Source organism: Harpegnathos saltator, unplaced genomic scaffold, assembly GCF_003227715.2.
Source record: "Harpegnathos saltator strain DR-91 unplaced genomic scaffold, Hsal_v8.6 scaffold426, whole genome shotgun sequence".
Lineage (NCBI taxonomy): Eukaryota > Metazoa > Arthropoda > Insecta > Hymenoptera > Formicidae > Harpegnathos > Harpegnathos saltator.
The window spans coordinates 87,932-109,155 of record NW_020230235.1 but is presented as its reverse complement, the minus strand read 5'-3'; the positions used below and the strand labels follow the sequence as shown (position 1 = coordinate 109,155).

The 21,224-nt window shown below is 35.2% G+C and overlaps 1 protein-coding gene across 1 annotated transcript in view; it reads left to right on the top strand.

Moving 5' to 3' along the window:
• The window catches only part of LOC105181441 (sugar transporter SWEET1), a 94,463-nt gene that overhangs the window by 32,192 nt on the left and 41,047 nt on the right, over nucleotides 1–21,224 (top strand). The window contains exon 2 of the mRNA XM_025301519.1: nucleotides 10,256–10,333. Within this exon, the coding sequence (XP_025157304.1) occupies nucleotides 10,256–10,333 (78 nt within the window). The remainder of the gene's footprint in view (nucleotides 1–10,255; nucleotides 10,334–21,224) is intronic.

Genomic DNA, 21,224 nt, shown 5'->3' with positions numbered 1-21,224 from the left:
ACTGCCCGGTCATGCTTCTACGTCGTCGGCTCGGCCGAATATTCACGCTGCGTAGGTTTTGCTGTGTATTTGGTGGGACCAGGGCGGTGTTATTTATTATGAGCTGTTGAAACCGAACGAAACCATCACTGGGGAACGGTATCGAACTCAATTGATGCGATTGAGCCGAGCACTGCGCGAAAAGCGGCCACAATACGAGCAGAGGCAGGAAAAAGTGATTCTACAGCATGACAACGCTCGACCTCACGTTGCCAAACCCGTTAAAACCTACTTAGAAACGCTCAAATGGGAAGTCCTACCCCACCCGCCATATTCCCCAGATATTGCGCCGTCCGATTATTACTTGTTCCGTTCGATGGCACATGATCTGGCTAATCAGCAGTTCCGCTCATATGAAGACATCTCAAAATGGCTTGATTCGTGGATAGCCTCAAAAGACGAACACTTCTACCGTGACGGTATTCGAGCTCTGCCAGAAAGATGGGAAAAAGTTGTCGCTAGCGATGGGCAATATTTTGAATGATTCATTTGTAACCATTTTTTCACAATAAAGTTGCATTTTCATCAAAAAAACAGCGAGAATTTAGTTGCGCACCTAATATATTAGTATTTGTTAAATATACTATTAATGATTTCAATTGCAAAAAAAACCCTAAATCTCATCTATAAAATATACAGTGTGTGAGAAAATTTTTATATAATAATTACAATGGATATAGGAGTAAAAATATATTTCGCTGGAGGATTTTTCGATAATAATTCATTATTCTCGTAAATAGAATTCGCATATATGAGAGCATTAGTGAATTCACCTTTAAAATCTTCATTTTCAAAAGATCTTTCTTCTAGCAATTCTACATCAACTATTTTGCTTGTTGAAGGATTCTCTGACATTGTTATGATATATGTAATTTAAATATGATCACCGAATTGCTCTGTATCACTAGTAAACGCACACTGCTGCTTGCTTTACTGACGACTGTTCCGATGCTCGAATCATTTCGTCATTCTTAACGATCGTTTAGAATGACACAAAGGAAGTTTTTGGAGGGGGATTGCCAGAAGAGGTAAAGACACAACATAACTTCAACACAACACGACTTCAATACAACATAGAGAATTGTAACAGAAATAAATATTTTATATATACGATATAAGATTACGAAAAATTATCTCATACTAGTTTTACTCTTTGCGATCGGCTGATTTCGAAGAGATCGATTTACATGGATATCTGTAAGTTGATCTAAACATTTGAATCTAGCATCGGGAGGATAGTTTTCTTTCATTATCGCTAGCCTCATTTGCCGTGCCGCACGCCAGGCGATCATGAATGCCAGCCTGGCGGCATCGACTTCTACGACGACTTACGAATGCCGCCACTGTGGCGGCATCGACCGCAAAGGGTTAGTAGCATTCCTACATATTTCATAACAATATTTTTATTCCTATTTCCATTGCAATTATTATATAAAAATTTTCTCATACACTATATATTTTATAGATAAGATTTACGGTCTTTTTGCAATTTAAATCATTAATAACATATTTAACAAACACTAATATATTTAAGAAACGCAGTTTTATTATTTATTAATGTTTTCTGTTTCATTTTTATGCTTATAAAATAGAAAAAAACCATACAGCAGGGATCGAACCTCAGCCGTCACCACGGTAGTCCGTTACCTTCGCTGCTGCGCTACGCCGCTTCGTTGAATATCCTTCTTACTAACTCATACACTTTGTTGACTCTTTTCTTTAGACCGTTTTTCTCGAAAACGAAGAGGTATTGCGTCGTATGCTATTACCATGAGTTATTAGTAGTCAAGTACTATTAACTCCATAAGTTACGTTCCAAACCGTTTCCCGGTCGATGCGTCCTCCCCTTGTCAGACAAATTACGGCATATTGTCTGTATAGAACTGAATTCGAGAATTAGAAATAGTAGCAAATACGTAGAGATATGTTCTCATACAAGAAGCATTGTAACAGCATATAAAAGAAGCAATCTAATGCCATGAAAATTGCAATACATGCCACGTATTGTGTCGACAAGAGAATGCAATTAATCAGCAATATAAACAAACAGATAGTTTACTGCAAAGTATGGGGTAATAAATACGTATTTCTTATAATAAGCATGTTATAAACATATCATGCCACTACATTGGCATGCAATAGTTATTATAAAATATATATTATTGTAAATACCTGCATGCTATTGTCAACATGTCCGTCTATCTAGAGAGATTCCTAAATTGTATAATTACCATAATTTTTTTATTTGGATAGTGCTCGTCGAAATTAGTAACATTTAAAATATTTTTTTCCTTTCTGTATTGTTAAAGAATTATGGAAAAGAATTCAATTTGATTTATTGCATACATTTAGAAATATATTCTAAATTATTCCAAACTTGCCACGTTTATAAATATGTCTAGCATAGTAAAAGTAATTCCTCTTACAAAATACCGATAACTTTACACTTTATGAGATTAGAAAGATAGATTCTTAATATTATTGAGTTTCTTGCACAGAAAAAAAATTGAGAATGGCAAAGTTTGAGGAAAATATTGATATGTTATTTTAGTGCTAAATAAATATCAAAGTAATTACTGACAAGTTGCTGAAGTACTCGTTGAGTATCTCTTTCTCTCCCTGCTCTCTATCTCTCTCCCTGCTCTCTCTCTCTCTCTCTCTCTCTCTCTCTCTCTCTCTCTCTCTCTCTCTCTCTCTCTCTCTCTCTCTCTCTCTCTCTTTCTCTCTCTCTCTCTCTCTCTCTCTCTCACTCTCTCCCTCCCTCCCTCCCTCCCTCCCTCTCTTTCCCTTTCTCTCTCTCATTTTGTTCGCAGATGACACCACTTTTGAAACTCACTCATTATTACTTTTCTTAAATGGAAACCTCAATTTTTTATTATATCATTTTTTTCTATCAATTAATTTGAACAACTTTTGTTTGAAATATTCTTTTATTTGCCTATTTTTTTAAATATTTTAGGGAAACTTGGTAACTTTTTCATTATTTAACTTACGGTATCTCGTTAACTGTTTGTCGAAAGAAAACATAGTACTAGACTTTTTTATTCTACTCAGTCTCAAGAATATATTGTTACAATAGCACCCTGATTTTTGATAATTTGGTGATTTTGAAATTACCAAATCGATAAAATATTGTCAGTATTTATTTTTAGTTATATTTATATATAGTCGTGGACAAAATTAAGTGGACACTGCATAAATTTTGGCAAATCCTCTGTTTTATTCCAATTATTCCAATTATTCCAATTATCATTATTGTAAATAAATTTTTAATTTTGAACGTAAAATATTCTTGTTGACATGAAAGAACATTAATTTAGTATATATAATTGTAAAAAGTATTTCTGTAACTATTTACATATATTTATTCATATGGTTAGCATTTAGATTTTGGACAAAATTAAGTGGACAAACAAAATTTTATATTCTAAGTGGAACAATATAAACAAACGTTGTGCTTTACGTACTATGTGATGTTATTGCGTCCTCAATGTACGTAGGCAGTCTGAAAAGTTCTCAGCCTAACAATGAAAGAAAATTTTTTTTACCGTGAAATATGTTTTATTTTTCAACATAATCTCCTGAAACTTCAATACATTTATTCCAACGTTTTTCCCATAATTCAATATCATTATTAAAGTGTGATTCCGGAAGGTCTGCAAAATATCTACCCACGGCTGCAATAGCTTCGTCATTTGATGTAAAACGCTTTCCAGCCAGGAATTTTTTTCAGGTTTGGAAATAGATAATAGTCAGAGGGAGCCAAATCTGGTGAATACGCTGGATGTTCAAGCAATTCGTACTTTAATTCGTTGAATTTTGCTATTGTCAAAACACTTGTGTGAACACGTGCATTGTCTTGATGGAAAACGATTCTTTTCTTCTTTAAAGCAGGTCTTTTCTCACGAATTTTTGCATCCAATAGATCCAAAAGGTTACAATAATATTCAGAGTTAATCGTTTTATCTTTCTGAAGATAATCAATATACTTTATACGATCAACAAAATACCTTTGTAATCCCAGAAAAATGTTGCCATAATCTTTCCTGCTGATGGAACCGTCTTTGCCTTCTTTGGTGCACGTTCACCGGCTTCAATCCATTGTTTTGACTATTCTTTTCACTCTGGTGTATAGTGGTGGATCCAAGTTTCATCAACAGTTATGAAACGACGCTTGAAATCCATTTTATTTTGCTTAAAACGATCCAAACACGCTTGAGAAATACGCATTCGAATGCGTTTTTGGTCAATTGTTAGCAAATGCGGCACCTATCTTATACAAAGCCTTTTCATATGTAATTCGTCATGCAAAATATTTCCAATTCGTTCTTTTGAGATGCCTATGGCCTCAGCTATTTCACGCATTTTCACTCGCCGATCATCTAACACCATATCATGGACTTGTTGAATGTTTCGTGGTGTTGTAGCAGTTTTTGGACAATCTTCGCGTGGATCATCTTCGAGGCTTGTACGACCAGATTTAAAAAGAGCAGTCCATTTTTTCACAGTAGAAAGTGAAGGTGATGCATCCTTATACACTAACAATTTCGGATTAATTTTTGTTGGTGTTAAACCATCCAAAACAAAGAATTTAATCACTGCACGATATTCAACTTTTTCCATTTTAAAAAAGACAATGACACGTCAATATTAAACTGGTGCTACTACTCGAATGACTTGACAGATCGAAATAAAATTTTACATGGATTTATATCTGGGATGCCACTTTCCAATACAATTATAGTTTGACAGTTTCTAATGCCATCTATGTGTCAGGCCGAGAACTTTTCAGACTGCCCTCGTACATTGATCCTTATACCAGTACAATCAAAGTTAATAAACAGACATGTCTAAGCAAAGAAAAGAGTTTTCCGTTCATTTGCAAAATTTAATTATTTTAGACTGCAAAAATAAGCAAAGTTATCGTAAAATAGCCGAAAAATATAAAGTTTCAAAAAACGCAATTCATAAAATTTATATAAAATATTTACAACATAATACTGTCGAAAATGTACATGGTCGTAAATGGTCGTAGACGGAGATGTAACATAAGTGCATATGATGATAGAAGAATTGTGAGAGAAACTTAACGTAACCCATCGACAACGTCATGAAACATTGTTGAACAACTACAATTAAACATATCTTCAAGAATTGTGAGACGAAGATTAAAAGAGATAGATTTAAAGAGTTGTGTATGTAGACCATACATTAATAAAGTATATAAAAAGAAACGTTTAGCTTTTGCAAAAAAAATATGTAAATAAGCCATTATCATTTTGGAAACGAATAATATAGAGCGATGAAAGTAAATTTGAATTATTGAATACAAAAATGAGAGCACATGTGTGGAGAAAACCGAATGAAGCTCTAAAGAAGCTGTAAAGAAGTAATATTGTATCAACAGTCAAATATGGAGAAAGTGCAATAATGATATGGGCTTGTTTTTCGTGGTATGGGATTAGAAATTTAGTAGCTCTAGGTGGAATCATGAATGCTGATAAATATATTGACATTTTAAATGAAAACTTAGGAGATTCAATTCTAAAAATGGATTTCGATAAGGAATGGATGTTTCAGCAAGACAATGATCTTAAGCACACAGCAAAGAAAATGAAACAATTTTTCCAGAATTGTAAAATAGAAGTTCTTGAATGGCTTCCACAAAATCCGGACCTTAATCCAATCGAAAATATAGAATTTACTGAATGCAGAGATTCCATTAGAAAATTGCAATAATAAGGAAGAATTTTTAAATGAATTGCAACTAAAATTTCAAAAAATTTATAAATATTATTTGGAAAAACTTATTGAAAGTATGCTACGATGTTTACAAGCAGTAATAAAAGCAAAAGGCTACAATACAAAGTATTAATACTTACTTTGTATAAAGTGTCCACTTAATTTTGACCATATATAGTTTTATGTTACTATCATTAATCAATAAAAATTCTAATATATTATTTGTTACAATTGGTTTTTCTTTATATTTTGTCAAATTATACTTCGTTAATTTAAATAAACAATAAAGGTTTGATTTTTTGACATTATTAGTTAAATTAAAATAACCTTTTGTTATTTATACTTGTCTATTTAATTTTGTCCACGACTGTATATAATTATACTAATATATTTACTTAGACTGAATTTATTTATATTTATATCTAAAATTGTGATTAATGTTACATATCAAACATCAAAATATCAAAAATTGAATAAAAGATATTAAAATGTATTTTATAATACATAACTATACTGTAGTATGCTAATATGCTACATAATACAGTACCGGCCAAATATATATCACCTTTGAAATTTTTGAGCATAACTTTCTTCACAGTAAAGAAACTAAATTCAAATTTTTACAGCAGATAGCTGATATCATGTACACTTTATGTGTAATGTATGAGAAAATTTGACAACATATATTATGATATTCAAAGATATTTATTGATTGTCCCAAAATCGTCCGTTGACAACCTTTGTGTACACTGGGGTGAATCATATCGTTCCGCGTCAAGAACCGCTAGAGAAGGAAGCACGGAGAAAGTGCATAGTAGATGGGGTCCGTCGGAGGAGAAGTACTTCCCTTGACATGGCACGATATGATACACCCCAATTTCGTTATGTTTATGTATTCTGTCACTATTTCAACACGGCTGTAAGCATTAGTTTAGTATTTTAGAAGATGGCGAAGACTTGTGGTACTCGAAATGTGGACGAACGACAACGGAAAGCTATCATAGAGGGTCGCAAACAAGGACGGACACATAAGAAACTCGCCCAGCAGTTTAGCATTTCCAAATCAGCGGTAATCAAGTTGCTTAAGCGTTTAAAGGTTCAAAAAGGTTTTGTTAATAAGAAAGCACGTGGCCGACCGCATTGTACTACTTCTCTCGTCGATCGCAACATTTTGGGTACATCTCGTAGCAACCCACATCTCATGATGTCGGACATTGCTAAAGAAATATTGACTCCAGAACAGTCTAATCCATCTGTACGTATCATACGCTGCAAAATGCAGGATTACATGGTCGACGACCTGTGAAGAAGCCATTCATTTCTGTGAAGAATCGGAAGGCGCGAGTAGAGTGCTCCAAAGCACATCTTAATTGGACATCATGTCAATGGTCTGACGTTCTCTGAAGCAACGAATGTAAGTTTATGCTGTTTGGTAATGACGGAATAAAGTGGATTCGTCGTCCTGAAGGCAAATGCTTTGACCCCAAATACCAACTTCTTACAATGAAGAATGGAGGCGGTTCGGTTATAGTGTAGGATACTTTTTCCGCAAAAGGAATAGATTCCCTTTATAAAATCGAGGGCATCATGGATCAGATGGTATACATAAACATCTTCCAGAATGTAATGCTTCCATATGCAAAACGTTTCCTTGGTCGCGGTTTCATCTTCCAACAAGACAATGATCCGAAACATCGAGCAGCTAAAGTGCAGGAGTGGTTCCGACGCCATCGTGTAACTCTCATGGATTGGTTAAGTCAATCCCCCGATTTAAATATTGTAGAATCGTTATGGGATGAGCTGGAGAGACGTTTGGCAGGAAAACGAGCTACAAATGCGGTCCAGAAATTCTCCCAACTTGAAAAAGAATGGAAAAAGATCTTTCAAGCTACAATCGATGCACTCATTGATTCCATGCCCAGACGTTGTCAAGCTGTAATCGGTGCAAAAGGTTTTACTACAAAATATTAGAGTTATTAGGTGCGCAACTAAGTTTCCGCTGTTTTTCAAGAGATGGCTCCAGTAGTAAGTGTTGGTCGATTGTGACATAACCAAAACGTCATGAACCAAGCTTAGACATATGGTAAACAAACCGCTTTGACACATTAGTGATTTTGTTTTTGCGTCATATACTTTTGGTTGTGTGAAAATGTCTGATTTTATGCCAAATAATCGTCATTTGCGGGAAGTGTTGCTTTTCTTCTTTCATTCGAAGAAAACGGCGGCTGAAGCGCATCGAGAACTCCAAAAAGTTTACGGAGATGCTGCTCTAAGTGAAACAACGTGCCGTGATTGGTTCCGTCGCTTCAAAGACGGTGATTTCGATGTTGACGACCGTTCGCGTGAAAGAAGGCCAAAAACCTTCGAAGACGCTGAATTGGAGGCATTGCTCGATGAGGATCCGTGCCAAACGCAAAAAGAGCTTGCTTCAGCATTAAGAGTTACCCGCCAAGCCATTTCCAAGCGATTGCATGCGTTGGGAATGATTCAAAAACAAGGAACTTGAGTTCCTTATGATTTGAAGCCAAGAGACGTTGAGCGTCGTTTTTTCGCCTGTGAACAACTGCTCCAGCGGCAAAAAAGGAAGGGTTTTCTTCATCGCATCGTTACGGGTGATGAAAAATGGATTCATTACAGCAACCCAAAGAGAACAAAATCATGGGGACTGCCCGGTCATGCTTCTACGTCGTCGGCTCGGCCGAATATTCACGCTGCGTAGGTTTTGCTGTGTATTTGGTGGGACCAGGGCGGTGTTATTTATTATGAGCTGTTGAAACCGAACGAAACCATCACTGGGGAACGGTATCGAACTCAATTGATGCGATTGAGCCGAGCACTGCGCGAAAAGCGGCCACAATACGAGCAGAGGCAGGAAAAAGTGATTCTACAGCATGACAACGCTCGACCTCACGTTGCCAAACCCGTTAAAACCTACTTAGAAACGCTCAAATGGGAAGTCCTACCCCACCCGCCATATTCCCCAGATATTGCGCCGTCTGATTATTACTTGTTCCGTTCGATGGCACATGATCTGGCTAATCAGCAGTTCCGCTCATATGAAGACATCTCAAAATGGCTTGATTCGTGGATAGCCTCAAAAGACGAACACTTCTACCGTGACGGTATTCGAGCTCTGCCAGAAAGATGGGAAAAAGTTGTCGCTAGCGATGGGCAATATTTTGAATGATTCATTTGTAACCATTTTTTCACAATAAAGTTGCATTTTCATCAAAAAAACAGCGAGAACTTAGTTGCGCACCTAATATTTCATTTAAATTATGAATCTGGTGCTCTTCTGTTGACATTGAAGATAATTATAGCTATTCAAAGTTTACTATTCATTTTAACGTACTTTAGACATTTGAAATAAAGTTATTTTTTCACAAGTTGTTTATATTATTTGATTAAAAGTACTTTGTTCGATAAATTGCACGTGTTATCAAAACATGTTATGACCTAATACATATCCATACACTTTAAACCAAGTTATGCTCAAACATCTTAAAAGTGATATATTTTTGGTTGGTACTATACATAGGGTGTACACGAATTCGTGATATAACTTTTTACCACACGATTTACCGACGGCATTGTAGTTAACTGAATTGCATATAGATATTGCACGCATCATGTAATTATAAGCAAGTTCAGATGGTTAACTTCTCGGTTGCTTGAGTTAAGATTCCTTCAAAAAGGTGTAGATACTTAACGTGGTAATGCATTATAAAAATATGAAAATGAAAACATAAAAATTATGCTTGTAACAGGAAAGATTTTAAGACTCATATAACATTATTTTTTATTACATTTTTATAATGCATTACCACGTTAAATATCTATACCTTTTCATATGGATCTTAGCTCATGCAGCCGAGAAGTTAACCATCTGAACTTGCCTATAATGACATGATGCGTGCAATATCTATACACGACTCAATTACGTCGCCCTCGTAACTACAATGTCGTCGGTAATGCTAAATTATGTGGTAAAAAATTGTATCACGAACTCGTGTACATCCTGTATAATGTATTGTAATACGCTAATATGATACAATAAAAACTTATATTTTTTATACCTTATCATTTAAATATATTTTTGATGAAAAAAGATAATACGCAAATTATTTCTTAAAATTTCAAAATACATACAATATATATTCCAGAACGATTACAAAGTTCGGAAATATAGAACGGATTAAGACAGAATGATCATCTATCTCAGCGTGCGTCCATTCTTCAGATTTTTGTCATCAATAACTTGATAATTATTGCGAATATCGCAAAAAGGTATGGAACTTTTATGTTTGTCTTAATCCGGTCTATATCTCTACGAGCTCTGTAATCATTGTTCTGAGACATCCTGTATACTATATGTTAAATTATAAAACTTATAAAGAGTTAAATTATAAAACTTTTACTGTCGAAATTATAAATTTGTGTCTATTTAAACAACCATATTTCTTACAATTTGTAGAGTCATATGTAAAGATATATACCAGAAAGGTACATCCAAAAGTGTTGATCCAATGCCTTTTCTTGGTGCCATAGGAGTGTAAGTATATATTTTTTTTAAATACATTAAATGTTTGTCAATAATAATTAAATTCAATATATTTTATAAATGTTATTTATATAAAATATTATATAGTGTTTTGTTTATCTTAACCATCAGAAATATTTCTGTAATGTTTTATGATATAAAAATATGCCTAAAAAGAAGTTATACTGTTTAAGGAATAATTATGATAATAGGAACATTCTTTTTCCAAAAATTCTTTTTTTGAGATTTTAAGATTAAAATCTTTTATTTAACCGTACATATTTGTTTTAACGATCTTATAGTTGGCATTGAATACATTTCAACAACTCACAATAATATGATCAATTGTTGATTCTTGATATGAGAAATATATCTGTTCGAAGAAAATAAAAAAGTATAAAAGAGGACGTGTAAAAGTCATTTTGCGCATTTTTGTTCCCAGCCGACAAGTGACATTTGTATAGTTTTTAGACTGCAGAATCACGTGGTGCTTTTAAATTAAGTTTTCATAAATTAATTTAATTAATAAATTAATGTTTCATAAACATGAAGGAAACATACCTAAAAATGTGAAAGAAGTGAGTAAATAAACACGGATATGCCATAAGAATGAGATACATAATGATCTTCTTTACGGAATGTCCGAACCTTAAAAGCCATGACATGCATGACATTTGATTGCAATGGAGTTGCAATAGAGAAAAATAAACGTACGAAAAGCTACATAACGATATACAAGGTGTCTCATTTGAAAAGACGTACCTCCATAATTCTTCGAAAAAAATAGTACTAGACTTTTTTCTCTATTTAATCTCAAGAATATATTGTTATGATAGACTGACTTTTCTTAACTTATTGATTTTTGAAAATTTCAAAATCATCCAATTAACAAAAGTCAGGGCGCTATTATAACAATATATTCTCGAGACCAAGTAGAGCACAAAAATCTAGTACTACTTTTTCTTCCAAATTAGCGAGTTAGCGAGATATCGTCAGTTAAATATTGAAAAAGTTATCAAGTTTTCTTTAAATATCTCAAAAAATATTAGGCAAATAAAAAATGTTTCAGACGAAGGTTGTTTAAATTAATTGGTAGAAAAAGACGATAAAAAATTGGGGTTTCTATTTAAGAAAAGTAATGATTAGTGAATATCTCGAAACTGGTGCAATTTGTAAACAAAATAGTATAATTTTTATGTCCTTGAAATAATACAACTTTTGTCCGAAACTTTTTTGCTGAAAATGCTTTGTTGAAGAATTATGGAGGTGCGTTTTTTTTTTTTTTAATGAAACATCCTGTATGATCTGATATAACCTAACCTAACCTAATTTGACTTAACGTAATCTGACTTCATCTCATCCATCTTATCATATTATATAGAATTTAGAGCTGGACACGATCTGCATATTTTGGGCGAAATTCAATAGGTGATGCTTACCGTCCCCCTCGCACCGCTCCGCGCTCAGCGGCCTGGGTGACGATGGCGGTGCACTCAGGCCCGTCGCTGTATAAGAAATCAGCTGGACACGTCACATTATCATTAAAATTGTTTCCTCGTTTAATAATCACTTTAAAATATATATGTTTATGTGTTTAATATATATATATATTTTATATATATATACACATGCACACATACATATGGTAAATATGCAGTATAACGCCCTCACCTTAGATTTTTTTGAAATCTTGAAAATTTGTGTATCTTAATGTGTAGAATTGATTTCTGAAAACGAAAATTGTCGCTCATGTACCATTTTTTTTTTTATTAAAAGTTTTATGATGTCGGTAAGTAAGAAAGTGATAAAATTGGTAAACTTTATTGATAAAGCTAGCTCGAATACGTCTAACTTCAGTTATATTCCTAAATAAGTTTACTTTCATCTGTAATCGTAACCTCAAAACCTAAAAATGGGATATTCAGTAGAACAAATTAATAATAATCCTTGGCTTGGAGTTCAAGATTAGTCGGTGATACAAAATTATGGCTTAAATTTATCAGAAAAATGTTCTGGAATAGAAATTTAACTGATCATAATCGGAAAAGGCGAACGCGCGCGACGAGGAGCGAGTGAGCGCGAACGACGAGGAGCGAGCGAGCGCAAGCGACAAGAGGCGAGCGAGCGCAAACGACGAGGAGCGAGCGAGCTATAAGGAAAAACCTATAAAGAAAAAGCTCGCTCGCTCCTCGTCGCGCGCGATCGCCTCTTGTCGCTTACGTTGCCCCTCGCCGCGCGCGCTTGCCTGCCGCCACTCACTGACTCCGCCTGTATCAAATGTCTACGTGCTTACTGCGGCCGCCCTCTGCTCTCTACGCGCTCGTTGGCTCACATGTTTTAATTTATAACTCGATAACTATTGCCAATTTGACATTATGGTACATGACTTTTCTTCTCGGCTACACCCAATCTATCTCCAACTTTCGTCTGCATGATCAGGTATCAAACACCCTGTATAAAGTAATATAAATTTAGAACACACATAAAAATCGCAGTGAAAAGTAGAAAGCCTTTTACATTGTATTCTATGTGTTGAGACATGATATCTTGAAGTTTTAGTGTTTTATCGTCCTGTACAAGTATACAAACGATTTAACAGCACATAGATATCTATTTTTGTCACACATATTTAGAATACAATTCCATAATATGGTTCACACTGTTTTCGCTGTGTTTCTTTCGGTGCATGTATTCTCAGAGGAATTTGCATGTATTCAACATGCAAATAATATATTTACAAAAGTTGTTTTATGTAAACTATACGTATAATTTATACGTATTCGTTCTTCGGTACGATTCGTTTTTCGAATCGATATAAGTAAAAGGCTAATAAAAAGTATATCATGCAAACGCTTAGCCATATTACATAATCATTTATATATTTGTATAATTTAATATGATACATATAAATTTACAAATATTAATAAAATATATCACGACAATATTATATAAAAGAGAATATAGAATGGGCTCCTCCATCGCCCATTCCCGTGAGAACGCAACCAATATATTTTTTTTCGTCTCCCCGACTTTTGTAAACATTGCATCAAGGCATCTTTTCTCTCGAAGATATTTATTCGAGGTTTTTTTTAAGAATAATTTTTTCTCGCCTTGGAAAAGGCAACAGTCTATTGCCTTCTATAATTTTGTAAAAGTGTTGTCTCATGCATAATACATCCTTGGAGTATTTTTCATCGCAAGGATTTCCGCCTAATGTTATAGTTGTAGCGAAAGCTGCAGCATAAATTCCACAAGACGTGAAATCCGGTTGTGTATCAACATTTTCAAAAATGATGTTACTTTCGCTTATTTGCGGATAACGGCGATGAATATAATTTTTCTCTTTAGCTACCAACTTATCGTACATACAGTTAGGTAAACTGTCGTACACGCAAAGTTTGGTGCCATCGAGGAAAATGCATCGCCAATGATCACTGCAATTACCTTCAATGATCTGTAAGCTCTTATTGTTCTGACTAGCTCCGATTATATGAGGTAATTCTAAATATAGCACACTTTATGTTTCAAATGCAGAAATTTCTCTTATGACGCGTAAAAATCGATCCAACGATTCGTCGTTTAACTTGCTGCATCTAGGCAAGACATTTTCTTTCACGAAAGAAATAGGAGCAATCATGTCACCCAGAATTTTTTCGTCTCACCACATTATCTGTTGTTAGGTCTCATTTGTCATTTGAGTAACTAACAATGACACAATCGTCATCTTGCTCCAAATCTAGAGAAGCAATAGTTTGCAAAACATTTGATTTTAATCGTTTGCTCTTTTGGATGCTTTCTCTTTTTATATCTCATCGGTTAGTTTTTCGACTAGTAAATTTTTTGCATGCTTGTTCTTTAGCTTCCATTATATATCTTGGATCTCTAATTGGCATATGCCTATTATGGCGGTTGTCCAAGATTTTCGGAAGCATGCATTCATTATAGAAGCGTGTCAAATAGGGCAGCATTTTATTTTTCCAACAAGCAACGTCTTTGTTAATACGTAACGTTTTAAAACGTTTTGGCGTCCATATAACAAAAATGCAGTAATCTCGCTGCGTTATATTCAATGCCCTTGAATCTGATAAAAATATCGGTGATTCCGATTCATTTCATCAGGATTTTCTATCAAAAATGCCTCTCAATTGAGGCAATGTCTTTATAGCCTCGTCTGCTGTTAAATGCTCAGCTGACAAAGGACATTTGATTTCGACGAGACCATCTTTTTCAATGAGTCCGTCAGGAGAAGCATCTAAGCATGGATTTTCATCATCAATGAATAATCCGCAAATTTTTATTTCTTTATTCAGCTTTGCGCTCAATTCTTTCCTTGCGTTCTCTTCGTTTTCACGACCATATTTCATGGCTACGGTGTCGATAAACGGAGGAAACAAAATATTTTTTACAGTCCCTGCGCAAGACGTTGTTGGTCTCATGCGGCACACGGTTCCAAAATTGGATGCCGTCAACATTTCACGTCTCAATGAATGCCATAATTCGGATTCATTTTGACCTCTCTTATTGCATTCAACTTTCTCTCTGCCTCTACTATTTTCGAATAACTTTTCCAAATGATTTTTTCGAAATTGCTCGTATACTTCAAATGGAAGATCTGGTTTTTGCGATTGCGGGCCGTAATAACGATTTGCTCCCGACACGCGTTTTAATTTTTTATCTTCCGTCTACTAGTCGAGATTCTCTGTTTTTCACAACTTTGATCTGTCATCCTTTTCCCAATTTCTCGACAACGGGAGGGACACTTTTGCACATGTCTTTATGCACTTGCGTTAGAACTTGTTGCGTATATACTGATGCTGCAATCCTGACATTGTAAGAGCCTCGTTCATCAAAATGAATGTGCTTTCCACCGATGTCCTCGCAGATTATCGAATTGAACGATTCTGCACGATTATTTGTTACATTGCATAACAAGCTATCGGAATGAGCGCTTATAAATCTGCAAGCATCTTCTATTTTCGCTTACAGACCGTGCAACTTTAAAAATGGTACATAACTTTTCTCTATTTCGTCGCGGTCATCTGTGCATGTACGACCGCGTTCTTTAGATCGTTTATGCTCACCATAAATATGGCTAGGAATATTTAAAATATCTTTTTGTAATTCTATAACCTTGTAATAATGAGGTCGCCCTTCTTTATTTCGTATAGCGACTGCTTTTCTCAATTCTCTTCGCATATTTACAATGTTGTTTTCTACAACATTTCGTATTTGCGCAAAGCCACGTTTTCTTTGCATTTTCGGCTGAGTCGTTTGTGATACGATTCTCAGCTTCCTGCACATATTACGAAGCAGGTGATTTATGCATTCCACTTCCTTTACCATCACCTTTTGCTCGCGATATGGATTATTATTTATATTTGTTAGCTGATTATTCGCGTTATCATGCGTAACGTCGTAACGCTTTCGTCGGACGTTTTTTTCGAGTTGCTTATATGTTGCGGCACGCACGAAGTCAGCGCGCAATACCGATTTTTCACTGTTTCCCAAATGCATATACGTACACTGTGTTGCATCGATTCGTTCCGCGAGAGGGGAAATGGAGGTTCCCCTCTCTGGCACGCTATTGTGCGCCAGCTCTCGGCGGCCGGCCGCCCGAGCACTCAACTTATCGACGACTTTACCGACATTTTTTACTTTGTTGTAAGACGTACGACTAGTGCAGTACTTAACACTACACGATGGCATTGTTTCACCAAACTAAATAAAAATATCATACAATGCCAATAACCTAACAGGCACGCATGAAAGAAGCCATCTTGCTTTTTAGCATTTGTGGGTAAATCCTGATTGGTTAAAGAGCAGACGCCATTTTGAACCACTGCGCATCCTCGGGAATGGTTCACCTTTCTTATTACACCATGGGCTCAGCACTGAGCGATAAGCATGTTCACAGTCGCCACCTATACAGGTTTAATGGAACTGGACATTTTGATGACGAATTTTTGGACGTGATAGTTTTCCACGATTTCGTACTTTGAACTAAAATATTTTGACTTATAGCCCAGACAGCACCGGACATCCAATGGATGTACGTTTCATGTCCAATTTATGTCCGTATGTCCGATTTACGTCCGTGGACATAAATTGGATGTAACAAAGATGTCCTTATTGGACAACAGACCTGTAGAACGCCCGATGTACGTCCATCGGACGTCCTATGTCTGAAGTTGTGACAAACGTACGTCCTATGGACGTCTTTTGTAAACAAATGGACATATAACGGATGTCCAGTGGACATCCGTGTGCTGTCTGGGAGTGCACGTACCAGGTCTGTAAATATGAAACCGGAATTTGCCCATAGATGGCCCTAGCTGTCAATGTAGTTACCGTCAAACCGCGTCATTGGCGCCATTTCCATTTGTTGACATCTGAAAAAGATTTGCAACTCACAACAATACAAGTTTCATACAACAGCATAGTTTGTCATAGCGTTGAACATGTCGAATTTTATGCCTGGAAGCTACGATTTGCGGACAGCATTGATTTTCTGTTACCATTTGAAGAAAACTGCTGCAGAATCGCATCGAATGCTTGTCGAAGCTTACGGTGAGCATGCTCTTGGTAAATCACAGTGCTTTGAGTGGTTTAAAAAATTCAAACGTGGTGATTTTGACGTGAGAAACGGAGAACGTGGAAGACCACCGAAAAAGTTTGAAGACAGCGAATTGCAAGCATTGTTGGATGAGGATGACGCTCAAACGCAATAACAACTCGTGGATCAATTAAATGTGACACGAGAAGCCGTCTCCATACGTTTGAAAGCCATGGGAAAGATCCAGAAGATAGGAAAATGGGTACCACATGAACTGAATGAAAAACGACAGGAAAACCGAAAAACCATTTGCGAAATGCTGCCCGCCAGGTACAAAAGAAAATCTCCATCGAATTGTGACTGGCGATGAAAAGTGGATATGTTTTGAGAATCCTAAGCGTAAAAGATCATAGGTAACTCCAGGCGGACCATCAATATTGACTGCAAGGCCAAATCGCTATGGACGGAAGACAATGCTCTGTGTTTGGTGGGATCAGAAGGGTGTGATTTATTATGAGCTGCTAAAACCTGGCGAAACCGCTCATACCGAACGCTACCGACAACAAATGATCGATTTGAATCAAGCTTTGCGTGAAAAACGACCAAAATATAAAAAAAGGCAACACAAAGTGATTTTGCTTCATGATAATGCACCTATCACATACAGCAAAACTGGTCAAGGAAACGATTGAGGCGTTTAGTTGGGAAATACTTTCGCATGCGGCTTACTCACCAGATTTGGCTCCGTCCGATTATTACTTATTTGCATCGATGGGACACGCACTTGCTGAGCAGCGCTTCACTTCTTACGAAAATGGACGAAAATGGTTCGATGACTGGTTTACCTCAAAAGAGCAACAGTTTTTTGGCGTGGCATCCACAAATTGTCAGACAGGTGGGAAAAATGTATAGCTAGCGACGGACAATACTTCGAATAAAATATTTTTTATCATTTTCATACAATAAACGTGTATTTTCTGTACAAAAATTCCGGTTTCATATTTACAAACCTAGTAGAACAAAAGTAAAGACAGTTTTGTTATGTAAGTTGACCCCAAGAAATCTGTTGAGCTCACTTAGAACTCGATCAGATTAGCCGTTTGGGTGGTACGATAATCTTGCCTCCGATCAACTAACAAGTAACATTACCCAACTGATACTCACCGATTTGAATGAAACTTAACATACTTATTAAACACCGAAAAATATTAAATATGTGTTTATTTGTTTCGGCTAAATACGCTTTTTAGGGGTAGAAAGCACCCCTCAACCCCTGGAGGTGAAAATAGTTATGGCTAATTATTTATGAAACGATATATTTTCTGAAAAACGTGCTTAAGACCAAAGTTGTAGAGTTCAAAGTGATGCACTTGATGGCGACCTTGAGGTCGATTTTCAAGGTCATTTGAAAATCATTTCATGTTTTTCAAAGGGAGAAATTTACTTTTCATCCCGAGAATCGATAGAGCGTAAAAATTTACATTCAGAACGTTGGTGGTTTATAAATAAAACAAGCCTCTGCAATTTAAAATTGTTCATTCGTCCAACCAATTAAGGCAAAATCAGTCAATAATTCGATCAATAAAGGAATTGAAAGTTAATTATTCATTTAAATAAGGCAAGATGTGATCGAGATCCAGCCAGTAAAGGCAAGATATGGTCGAGATCCAGCCAGTGAAAGCAAGATATAAGCGAAATCCAGACAGTGAAGGCAAGATTTCATAATTTCTTTTCATAGTCTATGAGTATAAATTCCATGATAATTGGCATTATTCTTTATATTCATGGCAATAATGAGGAATAAATTTATCTTCTTTCGCAAAAAAATGCTCTATACACAGAGAGTTAGTACACCACGCACATTTTATTAATGCAATGTTATTGCAGATTTTGGAGACTGTCCCGTAATTCTTTAAACAGAAATCAACAGGCGTTTCACATCTATCTGGTTTTTCTTCCACTTTTCCACTAGGCATATTTAATCATGTTTTGGAATCGGGATGCTGAGAATTGATTGTGGATTAATGAATGAATTTTGAGAATGTTATTCCTCAAATGTAGGTTAATATCATAATTCTATAAGAGAATTAAGTCCGAAAATTATTTCAGGAAGTTTTTCCACGGTCTGAATACGTAGACATCCAATGGTTGAGTGAAGCCAGTTGTTCCCGCAGGAATTGTAAGGATTTTTACTTCTTTATTACCTTTGTCTATCTTTTCAAATTTCTTTTCTGTTTGTCCTGACCAAGAGTCCAAACACAAAATAGACTTCTTGCCAGCATTAGGCAAGAACACATCTTCAAACCATTTAATAACAATGTCGGATGTCAATTTTCCAGATTTTGTGGTGAAAACGAGGATGTTATTTGCTTTGTACATTGACTTCTGTATTATCGGTTCGAAACGGCCATTTGTTTCTTGCAGAACTATTAATAAGGGGGATTTCAAGATACCATCGGCAGATATTAAAGGTTGTATTGTGTAACTGTGAGTCAAGGAATTCAAAGATTGAGCAAGACACTTCACTTTCAAAGAACCCTTTGAGGGTAATGTACGACCAGCATGTGTTTTCAAATTGAACCCTGATTGATCTGAATTGTAAACGTTTGCTGTTCCTAGCAAGCCTATCTCTAGTTTAACTTGACTCACATAATTGGAAGATTGTTCCAATAGTTCTGCTTTATTTAAAATATGCGTTTGTGTCATAAATTTATTTATTTTTCTTGAGACAATACCATGTTGTATTTTAAAGTTGTGTATACATTTTGATGAAGCCGTAAATAATTGAGAAGACAAATGAACTACCTCTTTTGCTTTCAAGGTCCATCTCTGTAGATCTAAATCGTAAATGGGTAGATTTCGATCAGATGCACTGTTAAATTGTTCTAGAACGTATTGAAAGATATATAACAATTTATCAGTCCTTGACCCACCCTCAGCAACTTGTGCTTCCCATCGGTACAATTGTGTTATATTTATAACTTTCTTAAATCGGTTTTTAACTGATTCTATATTCCTTCTTTTCTTTTGTCCAAGATCGCCAAAATTCAATTACTCTCTTCTTATAATCAATGTCTACAATTTCTCTGAATTTTGTATCGTCTTGTACAACTTCCGAAACATCTTCTGAATTGTCTTCAACTAAAACAGTATCAGGAATCACACTAGCATCAGTACAGTTCAAAGTATCATAAGTCTCTTTATATATATCAAAATTGATAGCGTCTTTGATCAAATCTGCAAGTTGAGAAGCGATTGATCTTTCTTCATCTGTTATTCTAGATTCTATATTGTATACTGGGTCCTCGAAAGTGAGGCATAATAACTTTAAAATATTTTTTGGGTTTAATGACATTATGAAATTTTACAGGTTAACAATGCTTTAATAATATTATAACAGAGATTCAAAGTAAATTCATAGAAAGCAGAGTTTATGATTGTATAAGCCTAAATGAAATTAACACAAAAAATAGTCGTAGAAACAAATGGAAAAGTACTTGCAGTAAATACTTTCCGAAAGAATTTTGAAAACATTCACAAGAAACAGCAGTCGTAAGAACAATTGACGTAAAATTATAAACAATGAACACTCGCCCAAGTATAGATGTGAAAATGATGGTTGATGGTATATTCGAACGAAATTCACGAGTAAGATAGCTCATAGCAAATAAGTGATCAAGAAGTAATTTTGGAAAATGCTTGCTCAACGACAGTTGGGAAAATAATAATTGACCATGTCCGAATGAAATCCTAATACAAAATAAAGAGTAAAAGGTATTGTGGATAACTCCAAAGTAGCAATAAAAATTTAAAAAAATTTGAAAATTTCTAATATAGCATGAAGGTAATGTTTAACTTACAATTAGAGTGACATTTTATGTTTTCTTATCTTTACTTCTATTCTGAAGTTACTTACAAAATTTTTTTCTCCTTCTTATTTTTTCTATAAATTTGCACCTATTTTCCCATTACGTCAGGTTTTTTTCTTTTTTTAGGAAAATAACGCAACAAATCAATTCTGAAGACAGATTTAGTCAACACATAAAATTACTGATTATAGATACAGGATGTGGTCAAAGTCCGGCAACGGCTAATTATTTCCAAATTTAATTGACCTTGAAAATCGACCTCAAGGTCAACTTCTAAGTCGCCATCAAATGCATCACTTTAAACTCTACAACTTTGGTCTTAAGCACTTTTTTCAGAAAATATATCGTTTCAGAAATAATTAGCCATAACTGTTTTCACCTCCAGGGATTGAGGGGTGCTTTCTACCCCTAAAAAGCGTATTTAGCCGAAACAAAAAAACACATTTAATATTTTTCGGTGTTTAATAAGTATGTTATGTTT